General features: G+C 37.1%; 1 protein-coding gene across 1 annotated transcript; it reads left to right on the top strand.

Annotated features, from left to right (window-relative positions):
* The first annotated feature begins 5217 nt into the window (after window positions 1-5217).
* On the top strand, window positions 5218-12446 carry LOC147547628 (FKBP12-interacting protein of 37 kDa-like). Its single transcript, XM_086670246.1, has 14 exons — window positions 5218-5360; window positions 5473-5521; window positions 5604-5665; window positions 7903-7970; window positions 8087-8123; window positions 8326-8413; window positions 8604-8668; window positions 8744-8821; window positions 8916-8963; window positions 9517-9570; window positions 10042-10203; window positions 10509-10578; window positions 11392-11447; window positions 12012-12446. The coding sequence occupies exons 1-14, from the start codon at window positions 5340-5342 to the stop codon at window positions 12177-12179; spliced, it is 1026 nt and encodes a 341-aa protein (XP_086526372.1). The 5' UTR covers window positions 5218-5339; the 3' UTR covers window positions 12180-12446.
* The last annotated feature ends 6518 nt before the right edge of the window (window positions 12447-18964 follow it).

Here is an 18964-nt window from a genome sequence, read left to right as displayed (position 1 = left end):
TCTTGACCTTGGGGTGCAATATTCATGATGTTCAGGGTATTTTGAGTCGAGTTAGGAGATTTCTTCATGGAGGGGTTGGTGGTGTTGCTTAATCTCAACGACATTTTGGGCTTGTAGTTCCTGTACCTTTTGGGCTTGACCTGAAGTTTTGAATTGTCAGCTTCTTTAGACACCCCATAGATCTGTTCAAAGTTGATGTCTGGAAAAGAAGTAGGGATTTGTGGGAGGTCTTTAGAAGAGAAAGGAGCACATGAAAAAGGGCGATCAATCCCTATAGAGGTGATAGGACAAGTGTTAATCTCCGAGATCCATGGAGATTGCAAGTGATTAACTGAGGAGTTGTCTTTATGCTTCTTCCATAACTGTTCTAGACCCACCAGAAAGGAGTCTGTATCTTCAAAAATGGTGGCTTTCACCAAGCTTCCATCACTCAACAGCTTTCTCTTTTCCCTACTGTCAAACGCAGAGTAATCAGGATAATACATTGGTTCTTTGCCTTTACCCAAAGGCGTGATGGGGTTGGAGAGTGATTGACTTTGACGAGGGTTTGGTTCTTGGATGCGAATGCCTGGGCTTTTTTTCACTATGTCGGGAGAATTGGTGGTAGTTCTAAGAAAAGGCTTAGTCCGTGCTGGAGAAATTTGAGTTGAGGTTGGTTGGCTTCTAATGGTATGTATAATTGGTGGGGTTTCCATAACTGTGCTAACAGAACTTTTCTCTATTAGAGTGATGTTAGGTGTGGGTATGATGGTGGTAATAAGAGATGAGTTCGAATGTATCATAGATTCCAGGTTGTTGGTAAACGCGCTGATCGACCAGGGTATGAAGAGATGAGTGATGACATAGGTTGGTCAATAGGGTCTTGGCAAGGGTATGGAGAATGGTCAATGATACGACAATAGAGGCATGTAGTCTTAGGGAAGGGAAAGAAGCGATAATCATTTCTGATTTTGTCTCCATCTAGTTGAACTGAAGTTCCTGTAGAACAAGGTTTGGAGACATCCCATACAATGTCGACTTTGATCTTGTTACCAGGAAGAGAATCCCATTGAGAGGGGGAGAATCTGAGGACATGTCCAAGGGGGCTAGATATATTTTTTATGTCTGACTCAAACTGTAGACATGGTGGTATAGGGGAGAGTTGGACTGTAAAAATATCATGTTTCAGTGGTATAGTTTCAGGATTTGTATCCACGTCAATGGCATGAAGAATGAGCAGATAGTCAAGGATAACATAGGGCTTGTTGATTAGGATGCGATCTCTGTCTTTTGCAACTTGAAAGGTGAAGATGAAGTAATTTAGCCTGTTGGGAATAGGTTCAACTGTGTATGGAAATGAGACCTCCCATTTTCGCTTTAGTTGATTCTGGACTTTGTACAGAGGAATGAAATGGTGACTACAGAGTCTCCCTATGAGCTTCTTTTGGAGATTGATGGAATCCATTGTTTGGGTAAGCTTTTTGGGAAGATAGACGACTGTTTCATTGCTTGGTGGGATGTTGAGTTGTTTTTCCATATTGGTAACTAGTTGAGTGACCTCACTGGAAGGATTTTTATCTTCCGTGCTTTGGATAGTAGTGGGAGAGTTATTTGCAGATGGTAGAAAAGATGAAGAGTTAGCAGCCATGAGTGAGTTAGCGTGTGAAGTAATTAGGTCGTTGAGAGGTTAAATTCGATTTGCATGCAAACCACAATATTATCGCTACGTGGTGTTCCTCGAGACTTGAGTCTTTTTTTAGAAGGAACTTTTGTGCTAAAATTGTTGTTTCCAAAAATTCTCTTTTGAAAACCCCTGTATTCGATTACCCGAAAAGTTGTTTCTGAGATTTTGTGAGATCAGGTTATGATGAATTCCCACCCCCCATAAGCATGCAATTTCTGACGTCATCGAGCCAGAATTAGAAAAAGGTGCCACTTGTCTGTCCTGTTGGATGAGAATGTTGCAACACTTGTCACTGGGATTCATCATCTTCTACTACCGCCGGAGCAAGCACCCACCTGAAATGAACTTAGTCGGAAATTAGAGAGCAGGTTTTAAAAAAAACAAGAGCAATAACGAAATATAAATTAAATTTTGATTGTATGGAGTCACTGGGGAACTGAGAGATTTAAAACAAACATGAAGAGTGTGGATACCAGTTACTATTCCCTGCCATTGGGTCAGGGATCCCTTACCTTCGATTACCTGCAGCAAGAAGGTTGTGGATCAAGGTGCTATTGTCTTCTTCAGAGAGAGAAACAGATTACCTCCATATATTTATGGATCAAGGTGCTATTGTCTTCTTCAGAGAGAGAAACTGATTACCTTCATGTTTCTTATGGTTCAATCTCAATACTTCCCAAATGATGAAGAAGAGGCTGTGATTTCTAAATTGGAGACTATTCCAAAAAAAAAAACTACAATTGATTCAAAGATGAATTGGATTATGGATATGTGTGTGTACATATATATTGTTACGTATCTTAAAGATTTGTTATATTATACTTTGCATTTAAAATAAAATCCTGATTGATCATATAAATAAATAAAAAATAAGTAATAATTTATCATGAAACTGTTGTGCATGGTTGGAAATTTGAAATATGGATCAGGACCGTGGTTCACAATTTGGGGGGGGGGGGGGGGTACAAAATTCCGATTCTGAGCCTTTCGTACTACAAAAGATGCTTAAATAAATCGCCTACATGGGCTAAAAATGTTATACTTGAGTATGAGAATGTTTGGATCTTAATATAAAATTCTTGCTGCAGAGGGGGCCCACAAGCACCCCGCCTGCCCTTTCTTCTTCAGTAAAGCCGACCTCTTTTTCGTCAGTGCTGACGCAGTGCACACGTAGATAAGGAAAGCAAAATCCCAGTGGGGGGCCGGTGCCTTTCTTTTACGGCCTAAACTCCTATTTGTCAGCCGTGGGGAACTACTGCCCCCATTCACTTTAAGTAATAGGCGGGGGGAGGGGAAAGGCTTGGGCATATTGAATATTCAGTTTCCAACTTATCAAACATGATCAGGGGAGAAAGAAGACTTTTATTGAGTTTGGCTAGCTAACAAGATAAAAAGAAAATAATTTCTTTGTACAACATATAGATTAGAAATTAAGCGATTTTTTATACTATATCTTACGTATCCTAATTTTCATATATATATGCATATTTTCGGAATTTTGCAAACATCTTAGATTTTTATTTCCTAAAACGCTTCAAAAGATGAGAAAGAATGCACATAAACTAACAAAATAGCTAAAAAAAAGTGCAAGGGAGAAATATAGATAGGTCTAATTGTACCCTCAAGCTCAACCTCATAAAACCAGGGAAAAAAAACGAACACCACGTCACTTGAAATAACGTCTATCGCCTGGACACCCACGACCCTACTAACTGAGCTGATTGACTTATAATGATACGCTAGATATCTTTTAACTCTTAAATGTGCAAAACTCCGACTTCAATAAAAATGAGCCTTTTGTGGTTGGGGGTCTGTGCGGACGCACGGCCGCACTCCCATCCACGACCCTAATATGGGTCGCCCTCTTTCAAACACGATCATGGAAACAACTCTAATTGGGCCATGGAAAATTACCCTAGATATCCCGTCAAAACAAATCAACATGACTCAGAAAAACTACATTTATTTATATATAAAATTTTCCCAACTTTCAATTTTTTTGGGTGGAAAATTTTATAGTCACAAATTGCCAATACTTCACCACTTCTGTTTTTCATGTTGGAAATGGGTAGTCGACGAACTGCTGCAAATCTTCTTTCTCTCCGCCCACCACCACCTCCTTCTCTCACCACCGCCATCTCTCTCCTCCAGATCTTTCTTTTTCTCTTTTTCTTTCCCTAGGTCAAATTGAGGGTGTGTCTAGACCTTCCTTGAAAATTAAATAAAAGTAGTCAGAGGCACACAGTTTTTTCCACGCCTACACACACCGTACCTGACTTGGTCTTTTGGCTTCGACTAAATCAATTGGTTAACGAACCCACTAAAAAGTGGAGTAAACTAAAATAAAAAGATGTTGAACCTCAAGTGGTGGCTAAAGTGCCGCCGACCAATTTTCTCATCTTCACCACCACAATCTTCGACAATCGCCTCAATCTCTCTCTCTCTCTCTCTCTCATATCTATTCATTGTCGACAACGAATGACTCATGCCAACCCTAGATTGAGTGTCGCATGAAACCTCATTGAGGGGTTTAGAGCCCTCATTCCCTCAATGAAGGTAAGGAGAGATAGAAGAAATGAGGTAGAAAGAGATGAGAGAGAGCGAAGAGAGTTGGTGGTGACTGTGGTGGTAAAAAAGATGAAGATGAGGAGATGGTTTCTTTTCTATCTTTTTTTGTATAGTAGTAATGTGCATCATTGCATGAGCTTGTAAAAGTCTGAATTCAGAACGTGTGCAATTACCCATGGGTCGATGGGCCAAGTATAAAATCCTGTATGCCCATAACACTTAAAATAAGTGCCCGTCTTAGGAAATTTTACCACCCGAAAGATGCTATCGGTGGGGTATTGGTAGGCCGACACATTAAGAAGTAGAATCACAATTTTCGGTGACGTCCGACGATGAATGAAATTTCCGGCAAGATCATATGTTTCTCTATAGGCGCCCAAGAGTGTGAATGACGAAAACTGCGTGAGGTGTGTGAAGAACCATGTGTGAATAATAAAAGTTGTGTCTGTAACATTGTCTATGCACCTCCGACTCGTCACTAACAACAAGGCGAAGTTTAGAAATAAAACAATTTATTTCCGTCGTGACGTTGTGTATCCCCTGTCGATGCAACCTCAGACGCTTCGACTTTCGACTCTAGTATTGAGCGAAAGGTTATACCCATAGGTTCCGTATCACATGTCAATCCTGCTCTACTAGTACCAATAGTCAACATAGAGAAAGAAACACTATACCTAGGTTTCGTTGTACATGTCAATCCGACAGTTTGGGTATAGCATCAGTTTCATCTTACTGACAGAAATATATTGGAGAAGTGAATTTGTTAGGTTAAAAATAGGTCTGAGTGTGAATTAAATGTATCGGGTAAACGGTAAAAACGATAATCGTATATAACCTATTAACATTTCCGATAGTTATAAACGAATCCTTTCCTTATAGGGATCGGAACTAACAAGGCCCATTGTAAATTAATATAAGCCCGTTGGGCCAACAAAAGGGTTTGCCTAAGCCCATGGTTGTTATTCAGTCTTACGTTAAATCCAACAGCTGAATTTTTTCTATATACAATCTTTATTTACCTCTTCGTTTCTATTTGGCGCTAATATTTTTTCTCCATCTTCCTCAAATTTAAGCACAAAACCGCCAGAACTCTTCTTTCTGCATTTTCATGGCTTCTCATATCGACGATGTAAGATTCTCTGATTTTACTTTCCCCCTTACTTCATATTTTCAACATCTCTCTCTCTCTGTAGTTTCCATTTTTTGTCAAATTAGGGTTTGTTGGTCGTTTTTTTTTGTAGGAAGATGATTTTGGTGGTGATTATCCTGGAACAAGTAACAGAAGGGCAGGTATTGATCTATAATGAGTGAAAGTTTGCATCTTTAGTATTGCATAATTCTAATTTTGGTTCATCTGGTTTCATTATTTAAGGTAACAAGAGAAGTTTTAGGGACATGGATGATGATGAAGATGATTTCTTTGGTTCTAAGAAGGTATTTTTCATGGGTTATGATTAAAAGTCACATTATGTATATTTTGATAGTTAGAAAGATTTTGATTGTAAAACTGAAGTTCCTTTGGATTTGTAGTTTGCTTTGATTTATGCTTTGTAGTTCATTTTGAGTTTCATGGGTTCAGAAATTCATTGGATTTTTTTTCTTCCATTAATGATGGAGTTATAGGAGCTTTTCGTTATTGTTACACACAAATTAGGATTTGGATTCACTGAGTACTGTCAATTAGTTCTATTTTGTGTTTGTAGTTCCTGTTTTGGACATTGTGTTTGTTGTATTTATACATCAACGAGCATTGGCACGTCGGTTTCTAGATGACCCAGGTTTGAATTTTTTAAAAGATGACCGTGCTTGGGGTTCAATGATGTTAAAATCGTACTATTTACAAATTGGATTGTACTAGTTTCAATCCAAATTTTAATTAAAATGGGTTTTGAGTCTGAATTGTAAGATTCATAAGTTGAATCGTACTTTAAATCGTGAATGGGGGTTCAAAGTGAATCGTAAGATATAACGTTTTGTACAATGGAAAGGTTTCTCGGGCTGGTCACTTTCATCCTTTATTCGAATAAAGCAAGTTTTAAGAAAAATAAAAGGAAAACTATTAAAAGCTTATATTCAACGTTAGGAATGAAGATTTACGATCTTACAACACTGCTTGGGTCGTTAGATTTGTAGGATATTTATTCCAATTCTGTTAGTTAGTACAATTCTTTTTTAGATAAAAATATCAAACAGTTTGATAGAGCCATTAAAAAAAATTCCAATCTTATGTGGTTTGTCGATCTGTCCTAAAATGTACGAGTAAAGTAATGAAGGATGTATGTAAAATTGTTACTTGTTAGAGTCACTACTACAGGGATCCAGTGTGGATTCTTGAGATAATTGACTAGTGTTTGATTGAAAAACCGAGTTTTGGGCAATGTTGAAGTTGGACAACTTGTTGGCAACATTAATCAGTTATACCTTAGGTTGGTATATATTTTCCTGGTTCTTGGGTCTAAATTTGTAACTTGACATGAGAAATTTATACTTTGTCTACGTAAGTAATCCTCTGATCCATGCTTTGGATTAGAAAATGGAGCTTAAAAGACTTAGAATAGTGGACAGAGGTTTTGAACCATGGGTGGTGAACTTCAGGCCAATTACATGTACACTTCCTTTTAGTACTTTTTCTTATGTCGGATATCAGGACACTTGTATTGAGTACTCCTGCCGGGCACTTGGATCAACTGATCAAGTACTATTGTTGGACCCCTGCATCTTCATGGGATATGGTGCTACAACAGGATATGTAACTGGTTCATAGGACAGAAGTAGTGAAACTCAACTGGATCACAAGCAACTAGTGAAATTAAACTGGTTCACAAGCAACTAGCGAAATTGGCGCCCTATGCAGTAATCAAGTCCGGGTTAAAGGGGGGGGGGGGTTCCTTTTGTGCTAACCAAAATGTAGCGATAATAACACGACGTAGTTGCCCCTTCATTACTATGTCGCGAGCCCCTTATAGGATTTCGTTTTGTATGTACTATATCTTTTATTATCGTGTGTACATACTATTTACTCCACATAATCATGTCAGGGCCATAAATCCAATTGTAATAAAGGACCTACCCTTTCGAAAACATAGAGGAACTAATAACTAAGGCATGGAAGTATTTGTTTCTTAGCCTGTGCCTATAGGATATTAGTACCCAGGCAGCCATAGATGTAACATAGTGTCATAGTATGTAGGCATGGAGATTCGAAGCTCGAAGAGTCAAAATAGATGCAGCTCGTCATCTTATATTTTGAATTTAATCAAATTAAGAGTTTGAGGTTCTTGGTATAGTTCAGTTTCATTGGAATAATCTTCACCGTGATCTATTCACTATTCAGTCAGTGGTTCCTCATGGTTTCATGATTCGGGACATTCCTAGACAGTTGAGGAATTCAGTGTAGCTGTTCAGAAATAGGTCTCCAGGAACCTGGTGTTCTGTCATAATCTACAATTCTACAACTCGTTTAGTCCTTAAAACATTAGTGTTTCATTTGTTTTGCTATAGTGCCTTAAAACTTGTCAACGCACTTTGTGGCTAGATTTCCTGTGTCTGCATATGTGAATTCTTATTTTATGCTTCTTTAACAATGTGTTTTTTTTTCTGTAAGATACAACTTGAGACTTCTTGTGCTGAAACGCGATGGATTAATCATGTGTATATTTTGCTTGATGCAGGGAAACACCAAAGCAGAAGAAACTGCACCTGGAGCGGCTACAGGAATGATTTTGTCTCTTCGTGAGAGGTATCATTAAGCTTTCATCTTGAAGTTCAAGTATTTGAACTTTCTTATGTCTATTTGTCTTGAATTTTCTCCTAAACGACTAGGGCCACTTGTTTATTGTTATCTTACTCTTGCAGTCTTCAGAATTGTAAGGATGCCCTTGCATCTGGCCAGGTATATATCTACTATCTAGATTACTTGTCGTGCTTCGTTATGTTTCCTTTTTTTTTTTGTTCTGTTATTTCCCCTCTAATTATCTTTAAGTTGAGGTTGTCTTTTACTCTTTTGATCCATTACATTCTTGCAAAGAGAGATCGCCTAACCAAGTTGTTAGCAGCACTCACTAAAAAATTATAAAAGCTGATTCTCCTTTCAGACGGAGCTTGAAGCAGCAAAATCAGAGATACAGAAATGGCATTCTGCATTTCAGAATGATGCTGCTATACCAGCTGGGTCATCTCCAGGTTAGCACTTAAACTTCTGTTGTTTTTAAAAAAAAATTACACCTTGAGAACTCAGCCCAATTGAAAAGAGGATCAAAATGGTCGATAATTTGAAAGGGTTTTCTCGTTATGTATGGTGTCACTATCCATTTCCTTTATACGTTTTCATGGTCATGCCCATCACAATTATATACTCTTCCTATTTTCGCAGAACCAGGGTTAGTGGTTAGTTATCTTCAAACCTTGAAATCGTCCGAGGAATCTTTGAAAGAACAGGTTGGTTTCTTGTGTTTCACTTTTTCTGCCAAGATAACTTTATACATTCTAAGGTTTATTATCACCTGTTATCAGCTTGAGAAAGCAAAGAAAAAGGAAGCTGCCTTTATTGTAACATTTGCAAAACGAGAACAGGAGATAGCAGAACTGAAGGTTAGATTGATTTCTGAATCTCTGGTATTGGATGGCTACATTATTGAATTTTTATGCGTTTTAGTTTCTAACACTAAATATTATACATTTCTAGTCTGCTGTTCGGGATCTCAAAATGCAACTGAAGCCACCATCAATGCAGGTACTTAGACATTGGGTCTACTGGATAGGGGTATCATATGTGTTGTTGTTCAAAGTGTCCTTACTTAATTAGTTTCATAAACATAGTATGTTTCTATGTTTGAACTTCTTTAATCGGAGAAGATTTTTGATATGATATATACTGGTGTAACTTTGTCTGCGGAAGTCACACCTGACAGTCACCGATAAAAACATAAGACTACCCCGCTGTTGTCACTTAAGCTTTCTTTTCTAAAGCCCACTGGTTGAATAAGAAAAAAACCCTGTCTTTGTTCCACTTATGCTCTACATAATTTGATTTTGTGCTGTTTTTACGTTGCTCGGCGCCTCGGCCCTCCTTTTACATTGTTATTACTTGTCATTGAGCATCTTTTTTGTTCCTGCTGGCTAGTATAAATATGACCTACTTTTATGGTGTTACTGGAGACCATATTTAGTCTACTCTGCTAGTAGTTGTTCATATCTTCGTTTTCCAATAATCTTATTTAATCGACATTTGTGCTAGTTGCCGCAATGTTTATCTGAGAAGGTGGCTAAACTGATCTTATGAACAGGCAAGGAGGTTATTACTTGATCCGGCTATACACGAGGAGTTTACGCGGTTAAAGGTATACCAGTCTTTCACTTGTCATTCAACTACTGTAGGTTGTTTGAGAGCCATTGTGATGTAATTCAGGTTTATTATCAGAAACCAAGAGACCGAACAGGGCTAGGAAGCTCTCCAAAATACATCTCTAACTCTGTGGGTCAGGGCAAGAAATTAGTTGATATTCTAGTTTGATCTCTAGAGAACATTGTGGCAAGGGGTTGGGCCACTAGCTAGGAATTTACACTGTTTTCTTGGATATTGGGATTGACTGATCTTCAAGATCTTTCATCCATGATCTTTGCAGTAGAGAGTTGCCCGATGTTTGCTAGAATAAGAATTGTACCTTGCCTGAAACATTTCTTGGGGATTAGTTTGATTATAAATTTTCTGAGTTGGAGCCAAATGTTGACCCTTCAGATTTTTTATGATGTTTTCTTCTTCATTACAAATGTAAACGGGCGCTAATACTTGGTTTTATAACTATTACCAGAATCTGGTCGAAGAGAAGGAGAAGAAAGTGAAAGAGTTGGAGGAGAACATCTCTGCCATCACTTTTACCCCATCAAGCAAGATGGGAAGGTTAATAATGGCCAAATGCAGGACTTTACAGACGGAAAATGAAGAGGTTGCAGCGCTAGCTGCAGAAGGAAAGGTAATGGAAAATACGTGTCCTGTTCTATGCGCTTATATTTTCCTTTGCTGCCCTAGAAACCAGAATTGCACGGCTTCTTTCATCCGTATTCCATCACTATTATTTATGATTGAACTTCATATTTATGAACAGAGGTATCACATGTTTGAGTTATCTGCAATCTCAACAAAAAAATTTCTTTTTTATGCATTTAAGTTACTTCATTATTGAAGCTTCGGGGTGTATTTTTTCTCAAATGCATATCATTTGAAGCATAATGTTTGGAATCATGATTGCTGCTAATGCCTTTATTCCTTAATTTGCAGATTCATGAGATATCGATGAAGCTTGCTTTGCACAAATCTCAAAATTTAGAACTGAGAAATCAATATGAAGGTGAGACTCATAGCAGTTGGACTTTCAGATTTAGTACAGTGGATAAAGCTTTATGCGATTTTGTGGAATTCTTTTTAATGCTAATATCTAGTAAAAAGGAAAGTGAATAGTGCCGTAGCTCATCTGCCTTACTAGTAGATTCATCCTCCCCACGTAGAGATAATTGCAGTTTCTTAAAAATGCGCTTACAATGTGACTCATGTTAGCTAGTGTTTGTTTTTCTCCAAGTCAGATGTGAAATTCAGAATTGACCTGAGTCAGAATGCAGAATGTTTTTTTGTCTGGATTGCTGATTTGGGTTGATGTTGTTTCCATATTCAAGACAAGCACGATGAGTATTTAAGCAACGACAAAAAACATATAACGCTTAACACTTCGCCTGCTGAAGAGGTTGAGATGATTAGTCATCTCTACTCATGCTCTCCTTTCCGTTTTCGAATTTCCACATTCACTGCTTCTTTATCTTATATCTTGTCAATGTTCGCGAGACCTAATACACAGTTGTAGAAATATTTATCTTCGTCACCTAGGTTTTTGATTTTTTACTCTTGAATCACCGTTGTAACGTCGTACGCGGAAGACGTATCTTGGAGTTGCATTTTTGGTTCTAACACAAATTTGTTGAATTACCCACCACATGTAGATACAAACCTCAAATTATTCCACCTACTGAACTGACCGAGCATCCAACTAGAATAACCAGTGTCTGACTCACAATATCTGAGTATTTGGCGTGGCAAATGAATACCGAAAACAAATTTTAACATATAGTTTCATCATGTATTTTGATGTTCTTTTTTTCGGGTCATGCAGGATTATATAAGCAGATGCAGGGGCTGACTGATGATGTAGAAAAATCAAATGAAATGGTAACTACCTACTACAGTCACTTGTTTTAGTTTTAGTAAACGAAAAAACGGATTATCACATCAAGAAAAGGCTTTGTTTCAGTTTCTACAAAACCTTGTGACTGCCTTTGTGATTAGCTGCATGGACTCTTCTAGGTATCAGTGATTGTCACGAGTCATACGGCCCATTACCGGATTTTCCGTTATTTTTATTTAGTAAATGGCGAGCATCCTATGCCCACTAATCTGAGGTGGTGCTTGTTTTCCCCAAGTCAGACCTGGTTTCTGACTTGAGGTCTGAGTTGAGGTTTGAGTCGACTCGATTCAGATCCTAGAATGTTTGTTTTTGTCTAAGTCGCGATGTCTAACTTGTCTGAGTGTCTGATTTGGGCCAATTTTGGGTCCATTTGAGTCAGATGATCAGATTCGAACCATAAGAAGAAGCACCCCTTATTCTTGGGCTTGGTTAATCCAAATACGGAGTTGGTGTGTGTTGTTAACCTTGTTTGTTATAGAGCATTTAGAGATCGTATTTATGTTATTAACAAGCTAATTAGATATTGTAAATGTTAAATATTGTTTCAGGTATTAATTTTACAGGACAAATTAGAAGAGAAAGATTACGAGATCAAAAGGTTGAAGGAAGAACTCTCCTCAAAGTCTCAAATAGGAAACAAGGAGGACGGTGATTTTGATGATGTGATGAAAGTGAAAGATGAGGTAAATTCGGATGAAGTTGAATTAGAAAATTGAAAAAGAAAAGAGAAATTTTATATCGGACTTTGAAACGTTCTCGAATTGTAATTTAGTATTACTTCGCTCTTGGCGGAGTTGAGAAGTAGGTAAAATATTAGTACCATTTCTTTTCAAACAAGTTACTGGTGGGTCAGCAAAATTCGAATCAGTCAATTAGACAAGGTTGCTTGCCCCTGTTGGTTTTTTTTACACCTGTAATAATCTTCGTCGGTTGATGGTGACCTAGATTAGTTAATGTTATCTATTTTTCTTCTGCAGTTGAAATTTAACTTCCATAACTACCGGCACAATGCTTTTGGACTTTTTCCCCAAAAGAAGGATATCGCTAACTTCTTACATTATATCGCAATAATATCTTTCTAACAACGACAGCCGAAGAGGCCGGTGGTTTGTCTATCATGACGATTGTACTCGAAAGTAATGAGGTTAGCACGCTAGGCGAATTCTTTTCTTTAAATTAACACATTGAAAAGTATATTTGGATTAAGCTATAGTGGTAGTTGGTTATTAGGTCCTAATCCATTTTCCCAAAGTAGGTAGTTGGTTAGAAGGGTTTTTCTAGCCAATGAACATCTCACAACCTTGTTGGTAGGTACATTTCTTTTTCGTGGAAGAGTTTGTAGATACGTTATGCAACTACTAAACAAGTCTCTTATGGGTGCTTCTAAAGGCTATGGGCCAAAAGCCTGTTAGTATCCATCTCTATTAGCACCAGGCCCAACTGTTCTTTTCTCTATTAGCATCGTACAACTATGTAGACACCAGTCAAAGCCAACTTAACCCTATCATCCCCATCCGTTTATTACAAAACAAAACAAAATCTATCGGACGGACTGAACCAGTGCGAGCCTTAAGAGGGCCAAACGGATCAGCTAGTCTGGGACCTAAGAGGACCAAACGGATCAGCTGATCCGGGACCTAAGAGGACCAAACGGATCAGCTGATCTGGGACCTAAGAGGACCAAACGGATCATCTGATCCGAGATCTAAGAGGGCCAAACGGATCAGTTGATCCGGGGCTTAAAAAACATTCCAATCCTCATTTTCTTTCTCGTGAACTCGACCATGACCAGCTCCTCTGCTACTTCTTGCAAGGTTTTCTTCGTCTTTCTCTCTCTAAAAACCCTTATTCTTCATCCTTCTCTCTCTAAAAACCCTTATTCTTCATCTTTCTCTCTCTAAAAACCCTTATTTACTTTCTCGTGTACTTTTTATTTTCTATTTTGGGGGTGATTAATTAATGATAATAATAAGTGGGGGTGATCAACAGAAGAGCGATTGGTGGATCAATGAAGTTATTTAAGAAGTGATCAAATGTGTTGATGATGGTGGTTGGAAGCGAAAATGAAGAATCTTATCTAGTAGATAATATAGATCTCTTGGGATTTCCTGAAATTTTTATTCTCTTTAATGGTGATGAATTTACTGAATTGGATTTTGGGTTTTGTTTTTGGGAAGAAGAAGGTTTTGGTATTGAATCTTTCAATCTTTCTTTCACATTTACTGAGGGGATATAGAAGGGATGAAGATGAACATGAGAAGGAATATGAGAGAAAATGAATTTATTTTGTGGATGAAATTTGGTGAAGAAGGAAGAAGAGAGTGGAAACATTCTTTTGAATTTTGTATATTTACTAACAGGAATAGAAAGTAAATAAGAAAAAAATGAAAGATTTTTTACTTACACTATCTAGATGAGCAACCATGATTTTTGTTTTGAAAAAAAAAATGAATCGGTATTCTTTTTATTTTGGAAGAAGAAGACGGAAGAAGCAAATGAAGGTGAATGTCACCCACGTTAAAACCGGTGCTTATAGAGAACTCGGGTCAATGGCTATTGACCCGAGTCAATAAAATTTCCGGATGCTAACAGCCTTCTGGCCCGGTGCCTTTAGAAGCACCCGTCTCTTAATTATAGCTCATATTATAGTTGGCTCTGACGGGAAATACATCAGGGCTTTGAATAGAAATATTTGCACACATAGTCGTGGTTAAATTATGTGGGTGATTTGGAGAAATAAAAGAATTTTCTGGGATACAAAGTTTTGGGTGGAAACAAAATTTTTTTGTTACTCTGCAATATTTTCAGTTTCTTCCCTCTTCTTCTCTCCCACGATGAACTCCGACGACCTCCACCATAAATTCCAGCGGCATTTTCACGACCACACTTCTTGCTCTCTCTCTTCCCTCTCCCTATATCTCTGGCGAAGGGGTTCCTCCCCTTCGCCGGAGTTTGAGAGAAGAGAGTAGGAAGGAAGAGAGGGAGAGATAAGAGAGAAACGAGAGAGAGAGAGACAGATATAAGAGAGAAACATGAGAGAGAAAGAAGAGAGGAACACAAGAGAGAGAGAGAAGAGACAAGAAGTCGTCGGTCGGTGGATAATTCCGGTCGGCGTCATTTAACCGGAATTTATAAAGGTGCGTTTGGTTCATGTTTTTTTTGGTTTCTACCTTTTTTCCCAGAAACTATTCTTGTTTCCCAATCGGGCCCTTTGAAACTGCATCCTCCTCTTACAGTCTTAGCACCAAATAAGTCTTTCTTGCAGAATTATGAACTCAACAAATTAAAGAAAGGCTTCCACGAAAAGATCAAACATGAAACCACGACGTGGATGATAATAATGAAAATCAAGATGAGGAAAATTCAGATGAAGTTTTTTTTTTTTGAAAGTTGAATTAAAAAATTAGAGAAAGAACATCACAACTCTATTTGATTATATCAACTTTGAAATACGATTTTTGAATTGGAATTTAGTATAAGAGCATCTCCAATGCAAAACTAAAAAAAATTGGCTTATGTGTCGAATCTCAATTGAGATTCTCTTTCCTATAACTTGAGTATCTCTAATTCAAGTCATTCTCCAATGCAACACTATAAAAAACTCTAATATATACACATGTCATACATACATTTAATAAGAAAAAGTAGACGAGAAATAAAAACTTCCTATTGGTTCCATATCATCTTAAGATAATCAAATTTTGGTGACTAGGATACTTAAGATACTCAAAAGAAATCTCAAAAATAGAGTTTCTAGTTGAGACATCTTAAACCTAAATAATTCCATATCATCTTAAGATCTCATTTGAGTTTTGCATTGGAGAGGTTTTTTCTCAAAATAAACTCTAAAATCCTGAGTGACACTTAAGATTTTAAGATCGAGTCTTGCATTGGAGATGATCTTACTTTTGATAATTAAAATTTACAAATACATCACTTTTTACCATTTTGTTTTGACACCCTAACAACAAGCCAATGAAATATGAACCCATCTATAAATATAGTGTTGCTTTCACCTCTGGAAAAATATTGTTGTTACTTTTCGTCGGTCGATGGTGACCTAGATTAGTTAATGTTATCTCTATATTTAGAAGTTGAAATTCTCACTTCCGTAACTACCTGCACGAATGCATTTTCTTTCCTAAAAAGCATATCCTTTGATATCTTTCTAACAATGACAGAGGAAGAATATGGTGGTTTATTTATGATTTCTTTTGATAACTTTAACACAATGAAAAATATATATATATCTGGACTAAGATGTAGTTTTTTTTTTGTTGAAAGATTAAGATATAGTTGTTTGTTTCAACAAACAAAAAAAAAGATATAGTTGTTGGATACTATGTATAACTCCCAAGTGGGGTTCAAAATTTCAGGTCACTTTAGTTTTAATGTAAAGTAGTTTAGGAGTTTTGGAAGAAATATCTGCCCATTTCAACAAAAAAAAAAAAATCTTCCTTATCACAGGACCAAAAATAACTAGTCGTGTCCACTTATCCACTTCAACCTTTTACTTTTCCTTAATATTATATTTTGACCAGGACACATAACTAGTCATATCCACTTACTCACTTCAATCTTCATTTTTCTTATTCTTTTACTTTGTTGGTTTATCTTGTAGATTGACGTTGAACTATTGACTTTTTTTTTACTTTATTCTCGTCGTATATGATTTTTTAGTGAAATTATATATAGGCTTGCACATTTCTTCAATATGTGAAATGTTTTATCGTATTATATTAGTTTGATTGTTTTTTCAAATTTTTAGAGAATGTTATCTTGATTTTATACGTATTTCGATTTATAAAAAAATAATTCGATTCGTCGATTTTTATAAAACAAATTATTTTGTAAATCGTATGGTATTAATAATATTCAAACCTCTCATAAAAGATTTGGTTGGTACCCAGACCAAACCAGGGTCGTGTGGTGGGGGGTGCGGGCAGGGCGCCCGCACTGGGGCCCCCACCACCAAAGGGCCCATTTCTAAAAAGGCTCTAAACAAACTATATTAAGGTACAAGACAACTCTCCTAACACGTAACGTCCATTAGCTCAGCTGGTAAGTCTGGTGAGTTCCCACCCAAGAGACATAGGTTCGAGTCACATGGCCATCATTCGTGTTTTTTCAATTCTTTTTGAGATCAAGAGTAATTTCGTTAAAGGGAAATTTTAAAAGGCCCCCCCCCCCCCCCGTTTTTGTTAAAAGGCCTCCCCGCTAAAAGCGCCCCTCATTATAACCCATTTGGTTATAGGGCCCCCTCTACAAAAGAGCACCTCCTTCATCAATAAAAGACCTAACGACAAAGTTAACGCCGTTAGGTCAAACTTAACCCAAGACCGGTGATGTTGACCACGCCACATCATCATCTTCTCCGGCAGGGTCGCCGGCCGGCCAAACTTCCGGACGGCGACCTTCAAAATTTTTTTTTTTTTTTATTCTCTCTCTCTCTCTAAAAACAAAAAAAAAAATTTTATTGTGTTCGCAGACCCTTTGGAGGTCTGCTCTCTCTCTCTCTCTAGATCTGTAGAGAGAGAGAGTTTAAAAAAAAAAAAAATTTGTTTTTAGAGAGAGAGAGAAGAGAGAGAATTAAAAAAAAAAAATTTGAAGGTCGCCGGCCGGAAGTTTGGCCGGCCGGCGACCCTGCCGGAGAAGATGATGATGTGGCGTGGTCAAATGATGTGGGTGAAATACACCTTTAAAGGGGGTTTTTTTTCACCCATTCAAAGAAGGGGCCCTTTAACCAAGCTAAGTCAAAGGTTTTTTTACTAAGTCAACGAAACCATGGGGAGGCCTTTTAACAAAAACGGGGAGGCCTTTTAAAATCTCCCTTCGTTAAATTAACCTTTATTTTTCCTCTCTTACACTTTTTCTTATTGTATTATCTAAAGTGATTTTAAGCAATAAAAATCTTAAACTTTTTATAAAATTTCAGCTGTAGGTAAATATAAATATATATGTTATGATCCAACAGTTTATGAAAATCTAGAAATTTTATTATATTAAATGTAGTTATAAGTATAATTTCAGATAGAGTAAAAAGTATCTTTCGTTCCCAAATCTCTTATTAAAATGATATCAAAAGATAGATTTTTTCCTTACGACTACTTTCTTCAAAATTCAATTGGATTCATCAATAGTTTTTATCTATGTACTGGTATACGTTATATGATGAAATTTAGATTCATCTATAGTTTTCTTCAAAAGATTATCTTGAATTTTGTTTAATTTTTATTTGTACTCTTTATTGTTGTTGGAAAGCCCTACATTCAAATTTCGCACGGGCCCCAAAATTCTCAGGCACGGCCCTGGACCAAACCATTAGGGATGTAATAAAGGTTTGGGAAATCACCAACAGGTGGCTTCAAAATATCGTTATTACACGTGACATACCACCATTAACATGGTAAGTAATATATGTGGAGCTACCAATATAGTCCACGTTTCATCCTCTGGCATTTTACTAGTAGGGGGAAAAAGTGGAAGCAGGTGGAGTTTGTAAATTCCTCGGTCACACGTGTAAATGTTATTGTCGGCAGCCCACCGTCCACCACACGTGTCACTAATTAGTCTTACAAGTTACCACCTAAAAGTCAACGACTTTTAACGGCCATTATTAGAGGACCCAATATAATTGGTCAAAGGTCAATTTTAATTAAATTACCCGTTTTAACTCAATGAGATATTTTTGTTTTGATATTTTTGAGAATTGGACAGGAAAATCTATTCATGTTACTTGCTGTGGACATAGGAGACAACACAATAAATTTTTAAAGAATAGGTGATACCCATGATGCCAAATGAATATAGATAGACAAACAAAAATTCATCACATAACAAAACACGTTTATTAAACCAACCCCATATTTGAAGGAGGGTGGTGTGTCTAATAAAAGAATTAGACATATTTTTTGATATGTTGTGAAACCATGATGCTCTTAGCTATGAAAGTACATAGTATCAGGATTGCCTTAACAATCCTACAATACGATAATTTTTGCTACGATATTATGTTGTGAAGATTTATTGTAACATAAACATGATAAGTGTGGAGCTCTTTTTAAGAGTTGAGGTGTTTATTTCTCGTGATACTTTTTAAATTCGCGAAGTAAAGTGCCAAAATCGGTTGCATCACTAGCCGATAGGAAAATTAAGATGTTTAATTGTATAACACTTCATCGAAGATGGAATGGAAACTTAAGACGTGTAATTATATAACACTTCATCAAAGATAGTCTCTGCTATGATATGATCTTGAAAGTCTACCGGACCCCGGAGACTACCAAGTGTGGGCGCCCTAGTAAAAAATGTAGACAATATTTCCTAATGAGTTCTATTTAAAGCCATTACAATGCCCACACGGCCACAATGCCATTCAAACATTGCCAAGTGTCATAAGATGCCTCAAACCGCAAAATGAGCCCATAAACCCACTAAACAAGACCAGGCCCTTACCAACATAAAGGCCCATCAAAGTAAAGCCATCTAGAATTTGCCATTT

This window comes from Eschscholzia californica, unplaced genomic scaffold, assembly GCF_041429995.1.
Source record: "Eschscholzia californica isolate CP2 unplaced genomic scaffold, dmEscCali1.0.p SCAF_3, whole genome shotgun sequence".
Classification (NCBI taxonomy): domain Eukaryota; kingdom Viridiplantae; phylum Streptophyta; class Magnoliopsida; order Ranunculales; family Papaveraceae; genus Eschscholzia; species Eschscholzia californica.
This window is presented reverse-complemented; position numbering and strand designations above follow the sequence as displayed.

Excerpts from the sequence above, each read along its gene's own strand:
- LOC147547628 (XM_086670246.1), top strand. The coding sequence starts at position 5,340 with ATGGCTTCTCATATCGACGAT. Across the intron at positions 5,666-7,902 it reads ATTTCTTTGGTTCTAAGAAG|GGAAACACCAAAGCAGAAGA; the intron begins GTATTTTTCATG and ends TGCTTGATGCAG. Across the intron at positions 11,448-12,011 it reads TAGAAAAATCAAATGAAATG|GTATTAATTTTACAGGACAA; the intron begins GTAACTACCTAC and ends ATATTGTTTCAG.